Source organism: Hordeum vulgare, chromosome 3H (assembly GCF_904849725.1).
Source record: "Hordeum vulgare subsp. vulgare chromosome 3H, MorexV3_pseudomolecules_assembly, whole genome shotgun sequence".
Taxonomy (NCBI): Eukaryota; Viridiplantae; Streptophyta; class Magnoliopsida; order Poales; family Poaceae; genus Hordeum; species Hordeum vulgare.
This window is the reverse complement of record NC_058520.1, coordinates 401,544,286-401,565,118: the sequence shown is the minus strand read 5'-3', so window position 1 is coordinate 401,565,118 and position 20,833 is coordinate 401,544,286. Positions and strand designations below refer to the sequence as shown.

The 20,833-nt window shown below is 50.5% G+C and overlaps 2 protein-coding genes across 2 annotated transcripts; both read right to left on the bottom strand.

Moving 5' to 3' along the window:
- Window positions 1–407: 407 nt before the first annotated feature.
- LOC123441795 lies at window positions 408–1,532 on the bottom strand. Its single transcript, XM_045118024.1, has one exon. It carries the CDS (start codon window positions 1,482–1,484, stop codon window positions 408–410), a length of 1,077 nt encoding a protein of 358 aa, XP_044973959.1. The 5' UTR covers window positions 1,485–1,532.
- A 3,271-nt stretch (window positions 1,533–4,803) lies between these two features.
- Window positions 4,804–6,275, bottom strand: LOC123440043 (probable long-chain-alcohol O-fatty-acyltransferase 1). Its single transcript, XM_045116638.1, has one exon. It carries the CDS (start codon window positions 6,178–6,180, stop codon window positions 5,122–5,124), a length of 1,059 nt encoding a protein of 352 aa, XP_044972573.1. The 5' UTR covers window positions 6,181–6,275; the 3' UTR covers window positions 4,804–5,121.
- Between the last annotated feature and the right edge of the window lie 14,558 nt (window positions 6,276–20,833).

Below are 20,833 nucleotides of genomic sequence, written 5' to 3'. Positions count from 1 at the left end.
CAAAGCATAGTTGGAACTTCGGTAGAAAGGAACACCACCCATTTGCATCAATAGCCTTCGGTCACTATATGTGAAAATAAACAAAGATACGGGGTAAATAATTTGTCAATGAAAATTTACAACATGTGCAATAATAGTATATGAAGATAGCAAATTAGAATCTAAAGTTCAGCTAGCAAATTAGTATTTGAAGTTCAGTTGGAAGAACGATCGGATAAATAGTAACATTTTATAGCAGAACATGCATATGCTGCAATACTCACTTGAATTGAAGATAAAGCTTGAAGATTATAGAATCACCACATCATAGCTCAGTCCTGAAATGCAGATGCATGTCAGCTAGGTTGATCCTCAATGTTACAGGAAAAAAAGGAATATGAACATGTTGATATCGTATCCCACCATGGTTAGTTAAGATGGCTATTTCCAGATCTATGCCAAATATGTTCGATCAAATCATTTTTAAGCTGTGTATGTTGTGGACGAGCACGAATAGTAGCTTTTCTACGCATCACGTCGGCGAAACAGAGATTACCACCAACATTCACTTCAGGAGGTAGAGCAAATGAAGCTCCTGGATTCACATTCAAGTCAATATGAAAGGTGGCATGCTCTTTCTCATCTTCAACTATCATATTATGGAGAATCACACAAGCTAGCATGATTCTTCCAACACTCTTTCTTTGCCATAGTCGTGCAGGCCGGCGAACAATGATAAAACGTGACTGCAATACCCCGAAAGCACGCTCAACATCCTTCCTTGCCCCTTCTTGGTACTTGGCAAACAACTTATGCTTCTCTGTTTGGGGAAGTGGTATAGTCTTCACGAAAGCTGCCCATTCTGGGTATATACCATCAGCAAGGTAGTAACCAGTGCTATACTCATTTCCATTGACTGAAAATTGAACTTGAGGGGCTTCTCCTTTCAATGCATCAAAAAATAGTGGGGATTGGTTGAGCACATTAAGGTCATTGTTTGACCCAGCAATTCCAAAAAAAGCATGCCAGATATGAAGGTCCTGGGAAGCAACAGCTTCTAGGACCATTGTTGGCACTCCGTAATCACCACGGGTAAATTGCCCCCTCCATGCTAAAGGACACTTCTCCCATCGCCAGTGCATGCAATCAATACTACCTAGCATTCCAGGAAAACCACGAGCTTCATTAACCTGAAGCAAACGCTCGACATCCTCTTGTGTGGGGCGTCGCAAGTACTCCCCACTAAACACCTCGATCACCCCATGCGCAAACTTGTCCAAGCACTCTAATGCAGTGCACTTCCCAATCTTCAAGTACTCATCCAGGGCATCTGCATGGGTGCCATAAGCTAGCATGCACATAGCTGATGTACACTTTTGCAATGGTGAGAGCCCTATTCTACCACTACAATCTGCCCTATAAGTGAAATAGGGAGACCACTGACCAAGGGCATTCACAATGCGGAGGAAGAGGTCTTTATTCATACGAAATCTTGTACGAAACATACTCTCGGGGTAGAGTGGTTCTTCAGCGAAGTAATCCTCCACCAAACGTTGATGAGCACCTCCATGATCCCTCCGAATTGTCTTCCTTGGACCACATCGTCGATGAGATAAGCCAGCTGTGAGCTTATCCTTGATTTTCAGTGTGAGCCTATTAGCAAAGGAGTCTAGGACGGTCTGCTCAGCAATATACACTTTCATGAGTTTTGATGGGGCTAGTTCATCAGAATCATCTGAGTATGGAGATGAATCCGACATGGTTGGTGAGGGAAATGGCTGGGTGGAGAGATGGGAGGTAGATGAGAAAGATAGGTTTGGGTGGAAGATTCTAAGGATGAGATGGAGCATTATATAGATCTGCCATGCTCTCATTAGGTTTGTAATTATTGTTGCATTGTTATCTGCACTGCATTTGTAGTAATTGGACTTTGACTACATGATATTTTGCCCTCTATGCATGGTTATCCGAACTGCATGGTAATTAAGTGTATTTGGACTATTGACTTCTATGCATGGTTATCTGGAATACGTTGCAAATAAGTGTAGTTGGCAGTAGGTCATACCTTAGTTACTTTTGCAAAATATGCTCTCCCTTAAACACTTCAATGCCAACACATGCTCAGCTCTCACATCTTCAGGCATCCTAGTTATATCTTGCATCATCAACGATCGATATGTTTCCAGCATCACTGACTCCTTGTGATCTTTTGCTGCAAGACAAGCAAGCTTCTTAGCTTCAAGATTCTCACTGGACACACGCCTTTGTGTCTCTAACATCTCCTTACGGCCTTCGTTTGCTGCATTCTGAACATCAACAAGCTTGCTAAGCTCATCGTCAAGATCAATTATACAATCTTGATCCTTTCAGCTAGCACAAAACCATGCAACCTTTTTCTTAATTTTTGCAAAGCGGTCCTTCACTTGCTTGACTTCTCTTGCCCTGTTTTTTGGGGTGGTGCTATTGTAGACAGCAGCAACTTCTTTCCAATATTGGTCATTCTTCCTAAAATTTGACTGTATTGGGTCGTTTGAATTATTCAACCAAGCACTGACCTACAATATTATTAGAAGAGTTTATTGTTTTGCTAGTAATGTAACACATTCATGGAACCAACACGCAAAGAAAAAACATACCAATCTACAATCTTCCTGTTCTATCCATGTCAAGCGTTTTTCAGTCCTTGCACAATCATCACCATTTGTGACATCACCAACATTGATTGGTTGCGATGAAGTCCCTTGCGCGTGGCTTGATGTGTTCTTAAAGTAACTTAGGAAACCACCTGGTGGGTGAGAATCTAATCCCCTGCTCAAGCAACAGATGATCAAAAAATTAGCTTCTTCTCATCTATTTTACTCGCTACTGTAGGTAATTTGCAAGACCAGAAGAATTATCCTGTACAATAAAGGCATCGTTGTCCGAATCAATACTACAAAACAATCAACAGTACAAAGCTACAGAGATTACTTTCATGGTCCTCAAGATTACAACCTACATAGATTACTTTCATGGTCCTCAAGATTACAAAGCTACAGAGATTACTTTCATGGTCCTCAAGATTACAAAGCTACAGAGATTACAACAATACCAATACTATTCATGCGTGCTAGATGCAGTAAGCTAGCAGAAAAGATTGGAGCCAAAATCACGTACCATGCTTGCAGATCGTGGTCCTCAAGATTCTTAGCCGTGGGTGATGAGCCTCCAATTCCAGCGGGCGGTGTCCACGAGGGGCCTTGCGCTGATGAACTGCCCGCACCTGGCTGATGTACATCGGGGAGCCAACGCAGTGGGGAGGAGGCCGCCATGGACTGTGGTGGCCGTGGTGGTAGCCAGGCGCCGGGTCCGGACATTGATAGTACGGCCGGCGGAGGGACGGGCATAGCGGTTGGTGGCGGGACGAACTGAGCCGTTGGCCATGGAAGCTCCAGAGGAGCCGGTGCACTTGTCCTCTTCGATTGGCCGACCATCTCACGGGTGGCGCCGGCTGCGTGCTTGGCGTCTAGGGTTTTCCGATTTTGGGGCGATTTCGGTGGTGTTGGTGAGGGATTGGCGCGGACGGCTCAATTTCAGGGGAGGGCGGACTCGATTTGGCGCGGAGATCTCGATTTGGCGTGAAAGATTTAGCACGGAGGGCGGGGGCGCACGGGATCGAGAGGAAGAACGAAGCGTCGGCCTATCGCCGGCACACGGGCTGCAAACGGGCTCCTATCCATCGTAGTCTGCGCTAGAGCCGGGCGACAGATCTAGCGCTGGCTTCGCCCTCTCTCCTCGTTTCTCTCTCTTCAAACTAGGATTTCGATGACGTGGCAAGGACTATAGCCGGCTGAATCAGCCTTATTATACTTGCTCTTATCCTTTCCTTCCCTTAGCTTTTTCCTCCAAAAGCGTTGTGCCACTCGTTCATCTCCTCCTTTTTCTTCTTCCAGCGGCACATCGCAATCCTGACAGCGCAATCACCCCTTGTCGGAGCCGCCATAGTTCGCGTTGCTTCAACGATTGCTCCTACACGCCACGCCTACACCGCTACTACAAACAGACACTGCCTCGCATCGCTGCACCGCTGCTCCACTGCAGCTCCCGTGAAACAGCTTGTGCCATCGTTGCTGCCAGCGGCATCGCAGCTTCCGCCATGGCCGCCGCGTGCTGCATCACATCATCCTCGTCGGCGACTTTTGGTGCGCCGATGCAGGGCTCGCGCGGAGGCCCGGAGCTGGGTGCTCTGCAAAGAAACTTCACCGGCGGTTGCAAATGGAGCTTCAAGGATGACTGCAGTGGAGCTTTCAAGCATGGCGCCCGGAGTTGCGAAGAGCATGCGAAGCTGCAATTAGGCTTCGCCGGCGAGCCCAGAGCTACGCGAGCGGTGTTGCAATGGGGCTTCACCGGTGGCCCTGAGCCACGATGCAGCGGGGTACGTGCTGCAGTGTAGCACCATCGGCGCCGGCGACGGAGCAATGAAGCTTCACCGGCGAGCGCTAAGCTGTGATGCAATGGGCGGTACTGCAATGGAGCTTCACCGACGACTGCAATGTTGCTTCATCGACGGTCCTGAGGCACGATGCAACCGGAGTGAGCATCGCCGGCACCATCGACGGCAACTAGCGCTGCAATGTAGCTTCATCGCCGGTGAGGGAAGGTGTGGCTTCTGCTGCGAGAATGTGCTTTTTTTTTAAGCTGAGCATGCACGTGTTGCTTGCGTTTGGCCTGATCCAAACCGTTGTTTGGAAATGAATCCAACGATGCACCCGGACTGATTTTCCTAAGAAATCAGCCGGATGATGTATAGCAGCCACCATTGCAGAAAACAATTGCCAACTGTTATTACAAGCAGCGATTAATCCCTTAATTACAATGTTAATTAATCTTAACAGTAAGAAAACAATAATGCTACACCTACAAAAACTTACAAAGGTTTACTTAACCTTTAAAACTAATTCTTTTTTTCGTCCCTGATTTTTAATGAGGATGGGGCCCTCATCCCCCAATGACCAATTATAATCCTACACATCAGTCTGTATGTAAAATCTTTAAGTAAGCCTTTGTAGATGTAGCATTATTCGTAAGAAAAGCCCGAGAGACTACATATATGGAGCTAATTATCGTGACAGCTGAATGTTATTATCCCCCACTCTTTTACCCCTAATTTGAACCAGCCCCAAATAGACGGACGATGAGACGCTTAGCGACGCCTCTAACCAACTCCACCGCCTCGGCAGCCTCCTGAATCATACGCACGTCTATGCCGGCTCTGATGAACGGCCCGAAGAAGAGCTCCGATATGGTGACGACCATAAGGGTGGTGCCAACAAGGTACGCCACCGCCTTGGGCGGTCGCCACAGGCCGGCCACCCTCGCCCACCGCTCGGCGACGTGGAACACGGCCTGGAGCGTGAAGAAGAGCAGCATCTCGCCCGTGGGCGGCTCCAGCGTCATGTACCAGTAGAGCAGCTCGTGCAGGACGCCCGACATGAGGAACGCGGCAAACACGCCAGCGTCCCGGCCCCACCGTGCTCCCACCGGCTTGTACGCCGACGCTCGGAGCAGGTCCACCGCCATCAGGTTCCACTGCCGGCCCCAGAAGTCGTTAACCGACGCGACGACGAGCGGCGCTCTGAACTGCCTCTCCATGGCCGAGCCCAGCACGGCAGCGGCGACGAGGCCGACAGAAGAGAAGACGAGATCGAGCGTGAGGAAGATTTGTGCGCAGTAGAGGTAGTGGACGACGTAGAGAGGGAGCGAACCAGTGTGTGGGAAGAGCAGCGCGAGGCCGGTGAGGAAGAGAACGCTGCGACCGCAGGGGACAAGGAAATCGGCGACGGGCGGTCCTGGCGGCGCAGACTGCTCGGTAGGCTGCGGACCGGCGCGGAGCTTGATGGGGAGGCCGGCGCAGAGGATGAACGGGAGGAGCGGGAGGGATGGGTGGAGCGGGCCGAGGTCGAACGCGAGGAGGACGAGCTTGTTGGCGGCGAGCCAGGTGTGGAAGAAGGTTGAGAAGAGGCGGAGGTGGAGGGAGTTGAACATGCACGGCAGGTAGATGAAGACGGGGAACGTCGGCAGGAGTGCGGCGAGGCGGGGCCAGCCCGGACGGAGGCGGCGGCTGGCGGACCGCGCGTACACCGCGCACATCGGAACAAGGACCGTCGTCCAGGCGAGCGCCCTCAGTTCCGACGCAGAGGTGGGGTGCCCGAGGGCTTGCATGGCGAGCGCCACGGGTACGCGGTGCGAGCCGGCCGGCAGTGATCGGAGCGATCGATGAGCCTGCGGATGCCAATGCCACGGAGTCAATTAATGAGTAGCCCGTCTAAACTTGTGTGGTGATCAGGCTATATATACGCGCGGCCAAGGCAGGAAGGCGTACGTGCGGCGTGCGGCGCGGTTCATGTGGATTGTGGCACACCAGTCGTTGCGCCTGCATAACCATGATATACACTCGTACAGCATGAATTACGGAGCTCACGAAAACACTGTGACTTCTGCACTGCACAGACAATTTGGAACGACGCAAACGTAAACGCAATTCCAACCGAAAGACCCCAACGAACACGAAATATGTCTGTTTGGGTCGTCTCGCGGACGTACGAAACTCCGGCCTACCCATTTCGACACGGACACGAAGATCGTTATTCCACAACAGAGACATCAGGCACGACTTCTGCAGAGGAGCACCGAGATGCGTTCCTCGAGCTAGCACTCGTCTCCCGTTCACTAACCGGGAGGGAACTAATGCTAGCGCCGGTTCGGCTCCGAACCGGGGCTAATGGTCCTTCAAGTGACGGGGCTGGGGCGAGGGGAGAAGTATTAGTGCCGGGATTTTTTACGAACCGGGTCTATTGCTTCGCTGTCTTTTTTTAATATTTTTTATTGTTTAGGGTTTTGCATTAAATTAGATGGAGCTATTTTGTTGTTCCCTCTTTTCCCATTTATTTATTTTGGGCATTTTTTAATTCTTGTTTTGCACTAAATTAGATGGTAAATACACAGCAATAAGGGAACAACTATATTACACATCATCGTCATGAATATATTACAACATTTCATCTGTCGTGCTTTGTCAAACATATTACAAAATATAGAAACGAGTTACATACACATATGCATTTTTTTTACACTTTAACATCTAGGACCTCTGCATCTAAGAATCCGGCAGTTTCCTCTTGAATTGCTCGTACGTGTTCTTGTGGTAGAAGACCGTCCTGCAACCGTTCGATCTAATTTAAAAAAGGGTCAATATATATCAGTGAAGCCCAACACAATTGACGGTAATAAAATAAAGTTGTGAGTACTGTTTATCGTACTTCAATTTTTTTTTATGTCTCGGTTTTTGCCAGTTTCATGGATCGTCTGGCGAATGAACTCGCAAACATAGTATCCACATAAATTGTTTCCATGTTCCTGCCTCAAGCACTTTACGAGAACAGAGTTCAATCAAAAACATAATCAAGAATGATAATCGTATTGAAACTAGAATAAAGAAATGCGCGGATCTAGCTAGTAGTTACTTACATCCATTTGTCTAAATGTAAGCTTTGGCTTCCAAACACCACGACACTTGACGGTGAACCGTTTTCAAGCCCCGTCAAAAAAAGAAATGAATAAAGGAGTTCTATATTAATTACTTGCTATCAAGACATGAACGAAAAATTGTCAATATAGTGCCATAATGATTCAAATTACCTGTGAAGGCATTTCTGCATGTTCGCCCAATCAGCGAGGGATGTGTGTTTCGGGTCCGTGACTTTTACTAGTCCCTCATCAGGTACAATGATTAACAGAATAAAGTGGAACATGTGCACGCATAGTGAGTCAATTATACACTTAATAACATCGAGTAAGCGAAAATAGAATGCGTGTAGTAACACTCCCTTGAAGTTGTAAGGAAATAGTATTTTCCTTTTGGTAGCGGAAAACCTTAAACCTTATACCAAGTTATTTTCTGTCTCTCGGGGATCCAGTGCGAGACTTTTGTCATTAATGAAATATGGGATCAAATGTTATTATTGTAAAAATAAATACATAAAGTTCTCTCATAAAATAACATATAACTATGTAAAACATTTAAATGCAACAACAAATGCAATGAAAATCGTAACTAAGGTAAAAATTGACCCAACAACATAATGATACCAAGCCTCTTTATCAATGGCATATTTTTTAATATTCCCAATCTTCAAGCGCATTGCATCCAGCGCATTACATCCATCTTCAACCGCATTGCATCCATCTTCATCTTGTGATCATCGACGACATCGGCAACATGCAACTCTAGTTCCATATTCTTCTCCTTAATTATTTTCAATTTTTTCTTCAAGTAATTGTTTTATTTTTCAATCAAATTTAACTTCTCGACAAGAATTTCTACGTCGGTTGGAATTTCCGGTTCACATATCTCCTAGATTAGAACATCTATGTCACGTTGGTCGTCATAATTGTCATAAACACTAAATAAAAAAAATATTTATAAAAGATAATATATACCACATCCAAATCATAGATAGAAAGAGGGCCGCGGAGGCGGATACCAAAACCATCGCACTATATAATAACAAAAAATAATAAAAGTAAGAATTTATACAAGTATTTATCTAAATCATACAAGTAAGATTTTTTTCGTTTAGAAAGAAGATAAGAACAAGAGGCTCACCACGTGGTGCTGGCGACGAGATCGGCGCGGGCGATCGACAATTATGAGGACGGGCACGGGACGGCACCCTACACATGTGCAGACTCTAAGAAGTTAATTTCAGCTCAAATTTTGCATGTAAATCAAAAGAACTCCCACATACACTCCTACACTAAAACCCACAAACCAGTCTATTTCTCGAGCATTTGAAATGAGCTAAACTAGCAGTTAGAGATGAAATGACGAAGTAGCTAACCTTTAGAACACTTGTGTAGTTCGTGCACCGTCAAACCTAGACAAATCTTGAGGAAAATGGAGCTTGGAGATGTCGATCTTGGAGAGGAGAAAGCTTAAGTTTGGCTCGGGCATTTCATCGAACACCTCATGATGGGGTTATAGTCCTAGGGTAGGGTCATATGCCTGCCCTGTAGGTCCTACCCAAGGACTACCCCTCATAAGGGACAAGGCCCTTAGTCAGTTCCGACTGAACTAAGGAGTTCCCATCATCCAGTCGGTAACAGGTACTCGACCATCCAGTCGGAGACTAGCATTCGGAGCGACTCAAACTAACCGACTGGATTCCACTCTGTGCATCGTAACCCCCCTGGAGGGAAACGGTCATACGTTTCCATGTGCCTTTATTAGCATTTAAGACGTACGTTACCTGTAACGTAAGCATTTAATCGCCACTACTCCACCCCTATACACCGGACCGTTGTGGAGGGCAGCGCACTCTATATAAGCCACCCTCCCCCACTGGTGCAGGGGTTAGCAATTCACTGTATTCTATATTCCACTCGACAACAAGCTCCCTGAGCACTGAGACGTAGGGCTATTACCTCCACCGCAGAGGGGCCTGAACTCATACAACCTCGCCGTAGCTAAGGCTCTGCCCATCCCATTCGTACCCTACACATCTACTGTCAGGCTTATACCCACGACAGTTGGCGCCCACCGTGGGGCAGGCGTCTAAGCGACTTCCGACGAGTTTGCGACTACATCACTTCGTCATGTCGTCCGGTGGAGATTCAAGCATGGGTCACGAGATCTTCTTCGGCGCTCTCTCCTTCATCGTCGACGATTCGGCATGGCTTCGGGACGCCCCTCTCGACGTCGAGGCACTTCCCCGCCGCGGGGCTACGCACTTCCGCGCCGGCGCCCGCGGCATTCTTCTTCTCCAGCAGTCGGCTCCGGTGTCGACCTACACCGCCGTCACGCGCCGCAACAAGCAGTCCCGCCGTCCGCGGCTCCAGCGTTGGGTGCAACACGTCCAGGCGCGCCAGAACGCATCTGCACAAGTGGCGGTTCTAGAGTCGGTTGTGGTTGCCCCGCCGTCCCAGCGCTCGGACTCGGTTCCGACTGAGTTTCCTGCTGAGTACGCGGGTCGCGTGCCTGCAGCAGAAGTACACATGGCCAACTCCCATGAAGATCCCCGTCAAGCTGGCCGGAACGAGCACGAGATCAGCGAAACGTCCGGCGCGCGTCGTCCGCCTCGTCGTTCTACCAGTCGGCACAGTCGGTGGAGCAACGTGGAGTTGTTCCGCACACCCCTCCTCAACTTGGCTGCTGCTGCCAAGATAGCCGATTCCCTTCAGCCGACTGATTCAGAAGCTGGCAGGGGGATCGAGCAAATCCACGCCCTGTTGCACACGGCGCAGCAGCAAAATTCGGCTGTCTCCCAGTCGCACAACAGGATCCACAATAGTTCTGTTCATGCGAATACGCATCGGTCAGTTCACAGCCCTAGTTCTCGTCAGCGACACAGGGGAGGCAGCCGTTCCATAAATCCCGAAGATCGTTGCCGTTCACGCACCCCTCTGCGGGGTGGGCCCTACGGGCCCCGACATCATGATGATCGGCGTTCAGTCAGTGACACTTACGACCCAAGGCCCGACGCGAGAGGGCATATCGCCCAGCGGAGGGTCGACAGGGGCCGAGCCCACCACGATGGTTACGATATTGACCGTCCGAGTGGAAGAAGGACCATCGTTTCTGATCCCGAGTGTTTCAGTCGAGCCATCCGTTCGGCTGACATCCCTCCCAACTTCTGATTGGCGACGGGAATTAGCAAGTTTACAGGAGAGTCCAAGCCAGAAATGTGGCTGGATGATTACCGAGTGGCAGTCCAGATCAGAGGAGGAGACGACCATGTCGCCATGAAGCACCTCCCTTTGATGCTCGACGGCTCGGCGCGAGCGTGGCTGAACTAGTTGGCCTCCTCAAGCATCTACAGCTGGGCAGATCTGGCCCGAGTGTTCATCAGGACCTTCGAAGGGACGTGCAAGCACCCTGCTGGCCTCGTGGAGCTCCAGCACTGTGTCCAGAAGCAGAATGAGCCCCTGCGTGATTTCATTCAGCGTTGGACAACTCTCTACCACACGGTGGAGAACGTCACAGAGCATCAAGCAGTCTGCGCCTTCAAGGCAGGCGTGCGGTACAGGGATCTGTACCTGAAGTTCGGCCGAACAGGCGACATCTCCATGAGCAAGATGATGAAGATAGCAACACGCTATGCAAATGGCGAAGAAGAGGACCGCATCCGAAGCGGCAAGCACAAAACAGTCGCCGATGGAGATGGGAGCAACACTCGGAAGCAGAAGCAGAAAGCTCCGTCCACTCCGCACGCAGAAGCTGCAGCCGTAACCAATGCCAAGTTCAAGGGCAAAGGGAAGGCTCAGTTCACCCCCAAGAAGAAGCAGTTCAATAACCCCATCCTGGACCAGCCATGTACGGTTCATACGAAGATGGATGAAGAGGGCAACCCCATATATGCGAAGCATACCACTCGACAGTGTCGCCTCCTGATCCAGGGGTTCAGAGAAGGGCAACCGAGTGAAAAGGACCATGAACAGGATGAGGAGGAGAAGGAGGATCCGTTCCCTCAAGTCCATGCAACACTGATGATTTTTGCTGACGTTGAGAGCAAGAGTCGACTGAAGCTGGTGAACAGGGAGGTGAACATGGCCACCCCTACCAACCCCAAGTTCCTCAAATGGTCTCAGACTGCGATCACCTTTGACCAGTCGGATCATCCAGCACACGTACCCACCCCAGGGAGACAGGCTCTGGTCGTCGACCCGGTGGTGGAGGGAGTCCGACTGCGCAAAGTCCTCATGGACGGCGGCAGTGGCTTGAACATCATGTACGCCGACACTCTCAAGGGGATGGGCATTCCGATGTCCAAACTCAGCGAGAGCAGCATGCAGTTCCATGGAGTCATCCCTGGACGAAAGGCCAAGTCACTCGGCCAGATCGCGTTGGACGTCGTTTTCGGCTCCGACAAGAACTCCCGCAAGGAAAAGCTGACGTTCGAAGTGGTCGACTTTGAGAGCGCTTACCATGCAATTCTGGACCGCCCAGCGTATGCACGTTTCATGGCCCGTCCATGTTACGTATACCTGAAGCTGAAGATGCCAGGCCTGAAGGGTGTGATCACCATCACAGGAAATCGGCAGCGAGCCGAAGAGTGTCTGCAGCAGGGATCAAGAATCGTCGACCAGCAGATGGCCGTCCTCGAGCTTGATGAGTACAAGAAAACAGTCGACCCCGCTGACTTGATGCGTTCGAAGAAGCCAGCTTCGGAGTCTGCATCCACCCGACGGACGACACTGCTGCCCCGACGAACATCTCCACCACCCTCGATCCTAAATAGGAAGCCGAGCTCACCCAATTCCTCCGTGAGAACTGAGACATCTTCGCATGGAAACCCTCTGACATGTCAGGTGTACCCAGGGAGTTGTCTGAGCACCGACTACATGTGGATCCCATCGCTCGGCCTGTCCGAGAACGCCTGCGTCGGTCCGCCGCGCACAAGAGGAAGGCAATCGGAGAAGAGGTAGCCAAGCTTTTGGCAGCCAACTTCATTTGCGAGGTTCACCACTCCGAGTGGCTCGCCAATGTTGTCATGGTTCCCAAGAAGGACAAGTCGCTCCGAATGTGCATCGACTTCAAACACCTCAATAAGGTCTGCCCGAAAGACCATTTTCCGCTCCCCCGCATCGATCAAATTGTCGATTCGACTGCGGGTTGCGAGCGTCTGTCATTTCTTGATGCCTACTCGGGCTATCATCAGATCCGTCTGTATGGCCCCGATGAATTAAAGACAGCCTTCATCACCCCATTCAGGTGCTTCTGCTACATCACTATGCCATACGGTTTGAAGAATGCAGGAGCTACCTTCATGCGCATGATCCAAAAATGCCTCCTCGACCAGATCGGTCGGAATGTGGAGGCGTATATGGATGATATCATAGTCAAGTCAAGCAAAGGTTCCGACCTGTTGACTGACTTGGCAGAAACATTCGCCAACCTTCATAGGTACGATATCAAGCTCAACCCCGCCAAGTGTTCATTCGACGTTCCCAACGGAAAGTTACTCGGTTTCTTCGTTTCCGAACGAGGGATCGATGTCAACCCCGAAAAGATCGGGACCATCGTCCGAATGGAGAGGCCGGTTAGAATACACGATGTTCAACGGCTCACAGGTTGCCTAGCGGCTTTGAGCAGGTTTATCAGTCGACTCGGCGAGAAAGCACTTCCTCTGTACCGACTCATGAAGAAATCAGATACTTTCGAGTGGACAGATGAAGCCCAAGTCGCATTCGACGACCTCAAAATCCTACTTTCCACCCAGCCGGTTCTTACTGCTTCGCTCAGTAAAGAGCCCCTTCTTCTGTATATCGCGGCTACAAATCAAGTCGTCAGCATTGTTCTTACAGTCGAACGAGAAGAAGAAGGCAAAGCATACAAAGTTCAGCGGCGAGTGTATTACGTCTCCGAAGTCCTGACTCCTTCCAAGCAGAGGTATCCCCACTATCAAAAACTTATCTACGGGATTTACATGACTGCGAAGAAGGTGGCCCATTATTTCCAAGACCACTATGTGTCTGTCATTTCTGATGCTCCGTTGTCGGAAATCCTCCACAATCGAGATGCATCAGGCCGAGTGGCGAAGTGGGCAATGGAGATGTTGTACTGCGATATCAAGTTCGAGGCCAAGAAAGCTATTAAGTCTCAAGATCTGGCTGACTTCATAGCAGAATGGGTAGAACAACAGCAAACGACCCACATCTACTCGGCTCATTGGACAGTGTTCTTCGATGGGTCCAAGATGTTGAATGGCTCAGGCGCTGGCGTTGTGATTGTATCGCCAAAGGGCGACAAACTCAAATATGTGCTGCAGATACACTTTGATTCCTCCAACAATGAGGCAGAGTATGAAGCTCTCCTTTATGGACTGCGTATGGCCATCGCACTCAGCGTCCGTCGCCTGATGGTCTATGGCGATTCGGATTTGGTGGTTAATCAAGTGATGAAAGAGTGGGACGTCAAGAACCCCACCATGACCACATACTGCAATGCAGTGAGGAAGCTCGAGAAGAAGTTTGAAGGTCTAGAACTCCACCATGTTCCGCGATTGAAGAACCAAGCAGCTGATGAGTTGGCAAAACTCGGATCCACTCGGAAACCAGTCCCGAGTGACGTCTGCCTCGAGCACCTCCAGCTTCCCTCAGTCAAAGAAGATCCTTTCACAGAGGAACCAGTACAACCAAAGAGTTCGACAGATCCGACTGAAGTCGACGTACCTGCTGTGGTTGATCTGATCATGGAGATTCTTGCTGTCGTCCCCGATTGGACTGTGTCGATCATTGCATATATCCTGAGGCAGGAATTACCAGAAGACGAAGTCCAGGCCAGGCAGATAGTCCGCAGGTCGAAGTCGTTCACTGTCATTGATGGCCAGTTGTACAAGGAAAGCGTTTCAGGCGTTCTTCAACGATGTATCTCCCCAGAGGAGGGACAGTTAATCCTGGAAGATATTCACTCGGGAACCTACGGTCATCACGCCTCTTCGAGAGCGATCGTCGCCAAAGCATTCAGAGCTGGTTTCTTCTGGTTGCAGGCAAACGAAATGGTAAAGATATGGTCGACCGATGTGAAGGCTGTCAGTTCTACTCCAACAAGTCCCACAAGCCAACATCTGCGTTGAAGACAATCCCTCTTGTGTGGCCATTTGCAGTATGGGGATTAGATACAGTCGGTCCATTCAGGAGAGGCCAAGGAGGATACACACATTTGTTGGTGGTAGTCGACAAGTTCACAAAATGGATTGAAGCCAAGCCCATCAAGAAGCTCGACGCCCTAACAGCCATCAAGTTTGTCAGGGACATCATCTCCAGATTCGGTGTACCTCACAGCATAATCACGGACAACGGGACAAACTTTGACTCGGACAGATTCAAAGGTTTCTGTGCAAGCCAAGGTATCCGAGTGGATTTTGCATCCGTGGCGCATCCTCAATCCAATGGACAAGCAGATCGGGCGAATGGACTTATTCTGCAAGGTTTGAAGCCCCGACTCCTGCGAGAGGTGGGACATGCCGCTGGCGCATGGGTCACCGAGCTACCTTCAGTGCTTTGGGGTCTTCGCACAACCCCGAACAGATCTACAGGGCGATCACCGTTCTTCCTCGTTTACGGAGCAGAAGCAGTCCTTCCGAGTGACTTGCTTCACAATGCTCCACGAGTCGAACTCTTCTCCGAAGCTGAAGCAGAACAAGCAAGGCAAGACGGAGTGGACCTTCTAGAGGAGGAGTGCGAGATGGCACTGACTCGCTCAACCATTTATCAACAAGATCTACGGCGTTTTCACGCACGACACGTCAGGTGTCGCACGTTCCAAGAAGGCGACCTGGTGCTCCGAGTGGATCAGCAAAGACCTCACAAGTTGGCTCCTGCCTGGGAAGGACCCTTCATCATCTCCAAGGTGCTGAACAACGGAGCATACAGACTCTACAACATCGACAGGGAGACAGACGAGCCGCGAGCATGGAACGGAGATCTCCTGAAGTGCTTCTACACGTGACCGTCGACTGAAGCAATGTAAAGAACAAGTATTGGTGAAGTTATATAAAGCAGATTGAGCTTTTGCAGATCCAAAATTCTTCCGCGGTCGCAGACTCCGGTCTTAAAAAAAACTTAGCTGCGATCCAGAATCGCCTAAGTACTAACTTTCTCCGAGTGTGCACTAAACATCGCAATCGGGGACTTAGCTGCGATCAAGAATCGCCTAAGTACTCACTTTCTCCGAGTGTGCACTAAACGTCGCACTCGGGGACTTAGCTGCGATCCAGAATCGCCTAAGTATTAACTTTCTTCGAGTGTGCACTTAAAGTCGCACTCGGGGGACTTAGCTGCGATCAAGAATCGCCTAAGTACTCACTTTCTCCGAGTGTGCACTAAACGTCGCACTTGGGGACTTTGCTGCGATCAAGAATCGCCTAAGTAATAATTTTCTCCGAGTGTGCACTAAACGTCGCACTCGGGGACTTAGCTGCGATCCAGAATCGCCTAAGTATTAACTTTCTTCGAGTGTGCACTTAACGTCGCACTCGGGGACTTAGCTGCGATCAACAATCGCCTAAGTACTCACTTTCTCCGAGTGTGCACTAAACGTCGCACTCGGGGACTTAGCTGCGATCAAGAATCGCCTAAGTAATAACTTTCTCCGAGTGTGCACTAAACGTCGCACTCGGGGACTTAGCTGTGATCCAGAATCGCCTAAGTATTAACTTTCTTCGAGTGTGCACTTAATGTCGCACTCGGGGGACTTAGCTGCGATCAAGAATCGCCTAAGTACTCACTTTCTCCGAGTGTGCACTAAACGTCGCACTCGGGGACTTAGCTGCGATCAAGAATCGCCTAAGTAATAACTTTCTCCGAGTGTGCACTAAACGTCGCACTCGGGGACTTAGCTGCGATCCAGAATCGCCTAAGTATTAACTTTCTTCGAGTGTGCACTTAACGTCGCACTCGGGGACTTAGCTGCGATCAAGAATCGCCTAAGTACTCACTTTCTCCGAGTGTGCACTAAACGTCGCACTCGGGGACTTAGCTGCGATCAAGAATCGCCTAAGTAATAACTTTCTCCAAGTGTGCACTAAACGTCGCACTCGGGGACTTAGCTGCGATCAAGAATCGCCTAAGTAATAACTTTCTCCAAGCGTGCACTACTCGTCACACTCGAAGACTTAACTGCGATCAAGAATCGCTGAAATGGGAAAGCTTCCCGCGACTGTATCCTACAGATACACTGGGGGACTCAGCAGACCCTCATTGAGACTCATGTGGATGTCAAGACCACTGGCAATTACATGAGTAGCAGACCCTCATTGAGGCTCATGTGTATGTCAAGACCACTGACAACTACATGAGTAGCAGACCCTCGCTGAGGCTCATGTGGATGTCAAGACAACAGACAATTACATGAGTAACAACTCGCTTCGAGTGCGGCATGATCGTCGCACTCGAAGACTTAGCCACGATCATGAATCGCCTAAGTACGCTATTACCTCCGAGTGTATCCTACATATCCACTCGGCGATTCAGCAGACCCTCATTGAGGCTCATGTGGATGTCAAGACCACTGACAGTTACATGAGTAACAACTCGCTCCGAGTGCGGCATATCCGTCGCACTCGAAGACTTAGCCGCGATCATGAATTGCCTAAGTACTTTATTACCCTCGACTGTATCCTACAGATCCACTCGGCGACTTGGCAGACCCTCAGAGAGGCTCACACAGATGTCAAGGAAACTGACAATTACATGCTCCGCATGTTTGCCATTGGCTTCAACAAGAAAAGCCAAACAAAAACTCGAGCCAAAATGGTGTCAACAACTCTTTGGCAACAAAAGAGCAAAATATTTGATTTAAATTCGAAGTTCACCTAAGGATAGTTGACTCGGTGCCGATCAAGCTTACCCGCACCGAACCAAGAATGTGACGGCCAACAGAAGTGGCCAAGGTTTCTTACAACCAACACTCGGCATACCGAGGTAAAAGTTTTCTTAAGCGTCGTCCGGATTGGCACCAGGACTGGAGGGCTCCGCGAATGTGTCCAGGTCGATCCCGTCGGCGATGCGGGTGGCACTCTCAAGGAAGGTTTCCATGAAGTCTTCGAATTGAAATTTCTTCGTGTTGGCGACCTTCAACGCTTTCAACTGCACTCGGACCAGGGACAACACAACGTCTGCACCACAGCGAGCCGCAGATTTCTTCCATGACTGCACTCGGTTTGGGACCTCCTCCAGCCGAGTCATCAAGCCTTCCATCTCATACCGAGACTCGTCTTCAGGCCAAAGCTCCTTGTCGATCCGGCCGACGACTTCTCTCAGTCGACCGATGAAAGGACCAACTTTGCCCAGGCGAATGTGCGCTCGGAGCAGATCTCGATTGGTGTGCTCGCCGAGTGGAATATTCTCGCGAATCGACCGCTCCACGTCAGCTGCTTCAGCCTCAGCGTCCATGCAAAAATCTGCAAACACAGGACAAGCAAACAATAAGCGCCGAGTGTAACGCACATACCACAAGCACTCGGAAAAACAGGACTTACCACCCAGACGCGTTATCATCTGTCGGGCCCAATCACTGACGTATTTTTCCTGCGCTATACACCGCTAGTTCAGCACATTCATTTGCCCCATCAGCTCAGCCCTATGCGCCTTCATCCTCTCCACTTCAGCAGCCAATACCTTGTTTGCTTCACGGGCCTGCTCCAACGACTTCTCTCGTTCCGCCAGCACATCCTTCATTCCAGCCATGGCAACCATCGCTGCATCCAGCTCACCAGCAAACTGAACCTTTTCAGCCCTAAGAGTCTCGTACGCTGTCCCCATCTCGCAAGTTTTCTGTCAGCCAGCGCCAAGAGACGAGCAGACAAATCCAACAATAAAAAGTCTAAGTTCTTCAAACCCCTGCCGATGCAAGCAGTCGACAGCGGTCTCGGGGACTACTCCGAGTGGGTTCACTGAGAGTGACCCCACTGGCATGAAACTCAAACAGGTCCGCCCTATTGAGCTACATGAAAACACCTACGCCTACGAGGCTAATATTACCCGACCTGAGTAAACTTACTCTCGGGGACTCATACAGTCGAGGTACTCCGAGTGCCTCAACTGTTAGCATTCGAACAGATTAATTTTGGATCTGCTCAAGTCAAAGACAATGTATATAAAGACAACTGCCGGTGCAAGCACTCGAAAGAAGTCTCGGGGACTACACCCACTGGGTTCACTAAGAGTGAACCCATTGCAAAAATCATACGGTATCCGAGCACACCCAGTGGGTTACAAGAGAAAACTAAATACTTACTAGCCCACTTACTCGGATATCGTCCTGCAGCTCCAAGCTCCACTGGTACAGGGATGCGATGGAGTGGTACGCCTTCTTGGCTTCTCCCGCCATCAGCTCCGCCTGCACCAAGGCCCCCTTGGCCGCTCCCACCTGATCCTCTGAGAGGCGCTGGACGTTATACTCGACATTTGACGGACCTGGCATCGTTGGAGGCTCCTTGGGCATCCCAAGGCTTGCTCCAGTCGGTTCAACTGCAACCAGCGCCGCTTCAGTCGACGTCATCGCTTCAGTCGGCGGCACGTCCGCGGCGAGAGCAGTAACTGGCAGAGCAACCTCAAGGACAGGCACCGCAGCTTGCTCAGACCTTCCCTGGTCACCCTCATCCACATAAATCGCCCCTGAGTGAAACCCGACCGAACGGCGTGAGATCACAGAAAAAGGCAAGGCCGAAGACAGAATTCATGATGCAATAATGTAAACTCTCGGGATCGCTATGACGCACCTGGTTGGGACGAGACAACATTGTCCGTGTCCATCGGATCATCCCCCTGGCGCGCCGGAGAGGTGGCAGAGGTGGCAACTCTGTCGAGTGAAATTCATTCGACCATCAAACAGGAGTTCAATCGAATATCAGAAGAAGTTAGAAGAACAATATACTTACGTCGAAGTGACGGGAACAGTGACCCTCATCCGCGGCAAAGCCTTCCGAGGTTTAGATCCGCTCGGTTTGGCCACCTTGGAAGGCTGACCCGCAAGCTCGGCAGCAGCGTCCCTGGTCCTTTTGGTGCTCCGGGCACTCGAGACCACGGGAACAATCGGCGGGGCGCTCGAGGATGCTGGAGGAGCCGAGGGAGCTGCAGGTTCATGTCGGCGCTTGGTTCGATGCTCTGGCGGCGGGGGTGGCGAGTTCTGCTCTTCATCTTCCTCCCCTTCTTCACCAGATTCCTCCTTCGTATCTCCACTGTCGGAGACGTACTCGACGCTTTCCACACTACCCTCCTGGCTGCCCTCCTCTTCCTCCTCGGCCAGGTTCCCGTTCGAGACGGGGGAGAACCAGTTGGTCCACTTCTTCATAAAATACAGTCGGTGACTTCAGACGTCAGACGGTGATTCAAGACAGCGATAAATCTAAGACAGTTATGTGCACTCGGCAAGTTGTACTCACCTCGTTCGGAGGAGGGTTGTCCACGCGGAAAGCCTTCACTCGCCGGGACCCTCTAGGGTTCTCACAGGCGCCTGTGATCTGGAGCACCCACGACGCCACCGTCTCCCCAGTCACGCACTCGGGGTTGGTCCGAGTGGAGTCTTCGGGTCCCGTGTAATGCCACATGGCGTGGTCGCGAGCCTGCAGTGGTTGGATGCGCCGACCGAGGAAAACCTCCAGCAAATCTATGCTGGTGACTCCCCTTCTGACGACATCTACGAGTGTGTCGACCAGAGGCTGGATGTTGATCTTCTTCGCCTTCGTGAGCGCAAGCTGCTTGGGAGGAGCGGGTCGATCTAAGCTAAAAGGAGGCAACCCTGTCGTGGCATTCGGGCAAGCGACGTCCTGGCAGTAGAACCATGTCGACTGCCAGTTCTTAACCGATTCACTCAGCTGAAGAGCAGGATAACTACTTTTGCTCTTCTTTTGGAAGCCTAAACCCCCACAGAGCTGGAGAAGGTGAGTCTTATCATCCGACTGATTAAGTCGTTTGATAGTTTGGGACCTAGCAGAGAAGATATGTTTGAAAAGCCCCCAATGGGGGGGACAACCGATGAAGCACTCGCACAAGACTACGAAAGCAGAGAGATGGGCAATGGCATTCGGGGGAAAGTGGTGGAGCTGCGCCCCAAAGTGGTTCATTATGCCTTTGAAGAAAGGGTGCGCAGGCAGGGAGAAACCTCGATGCACGTGGCTGAGCAGCAGGACGCGCTCCCCCTCCTGGGGCGCCGACTCGGTTTCCCCCTCCGCCGGCAACCTCCATGATTTGTGCGTGATCATCCCGTGCTCCACCAGCTCCAGCAGGTCCTCCTCCGTCACCGTGGAGGGGAGGAAGTCCCCCTGGATCCACCCCGCCGGAAGCGTTCGTTGCTTCCGCACAGGAGCCGCCGCCT

Excerpts from the sequence above, each read along its gene's own strand:
- LOC123441795 (XM_045118024.1), bottom strand. The coding sequence starts at position 1,484 with ATGTTTCGTACAAGATTTCGTATGAATAAAGACCTCTTCCTCCGCATT.
- LOC123440043 (XM_045116638.1), bottom strand. The coding sequence starts at position 6,180 with ATGCAAGCCCTCGGGCACCCCACCTCTGCGTCGGAACTGAGGGCGCTC.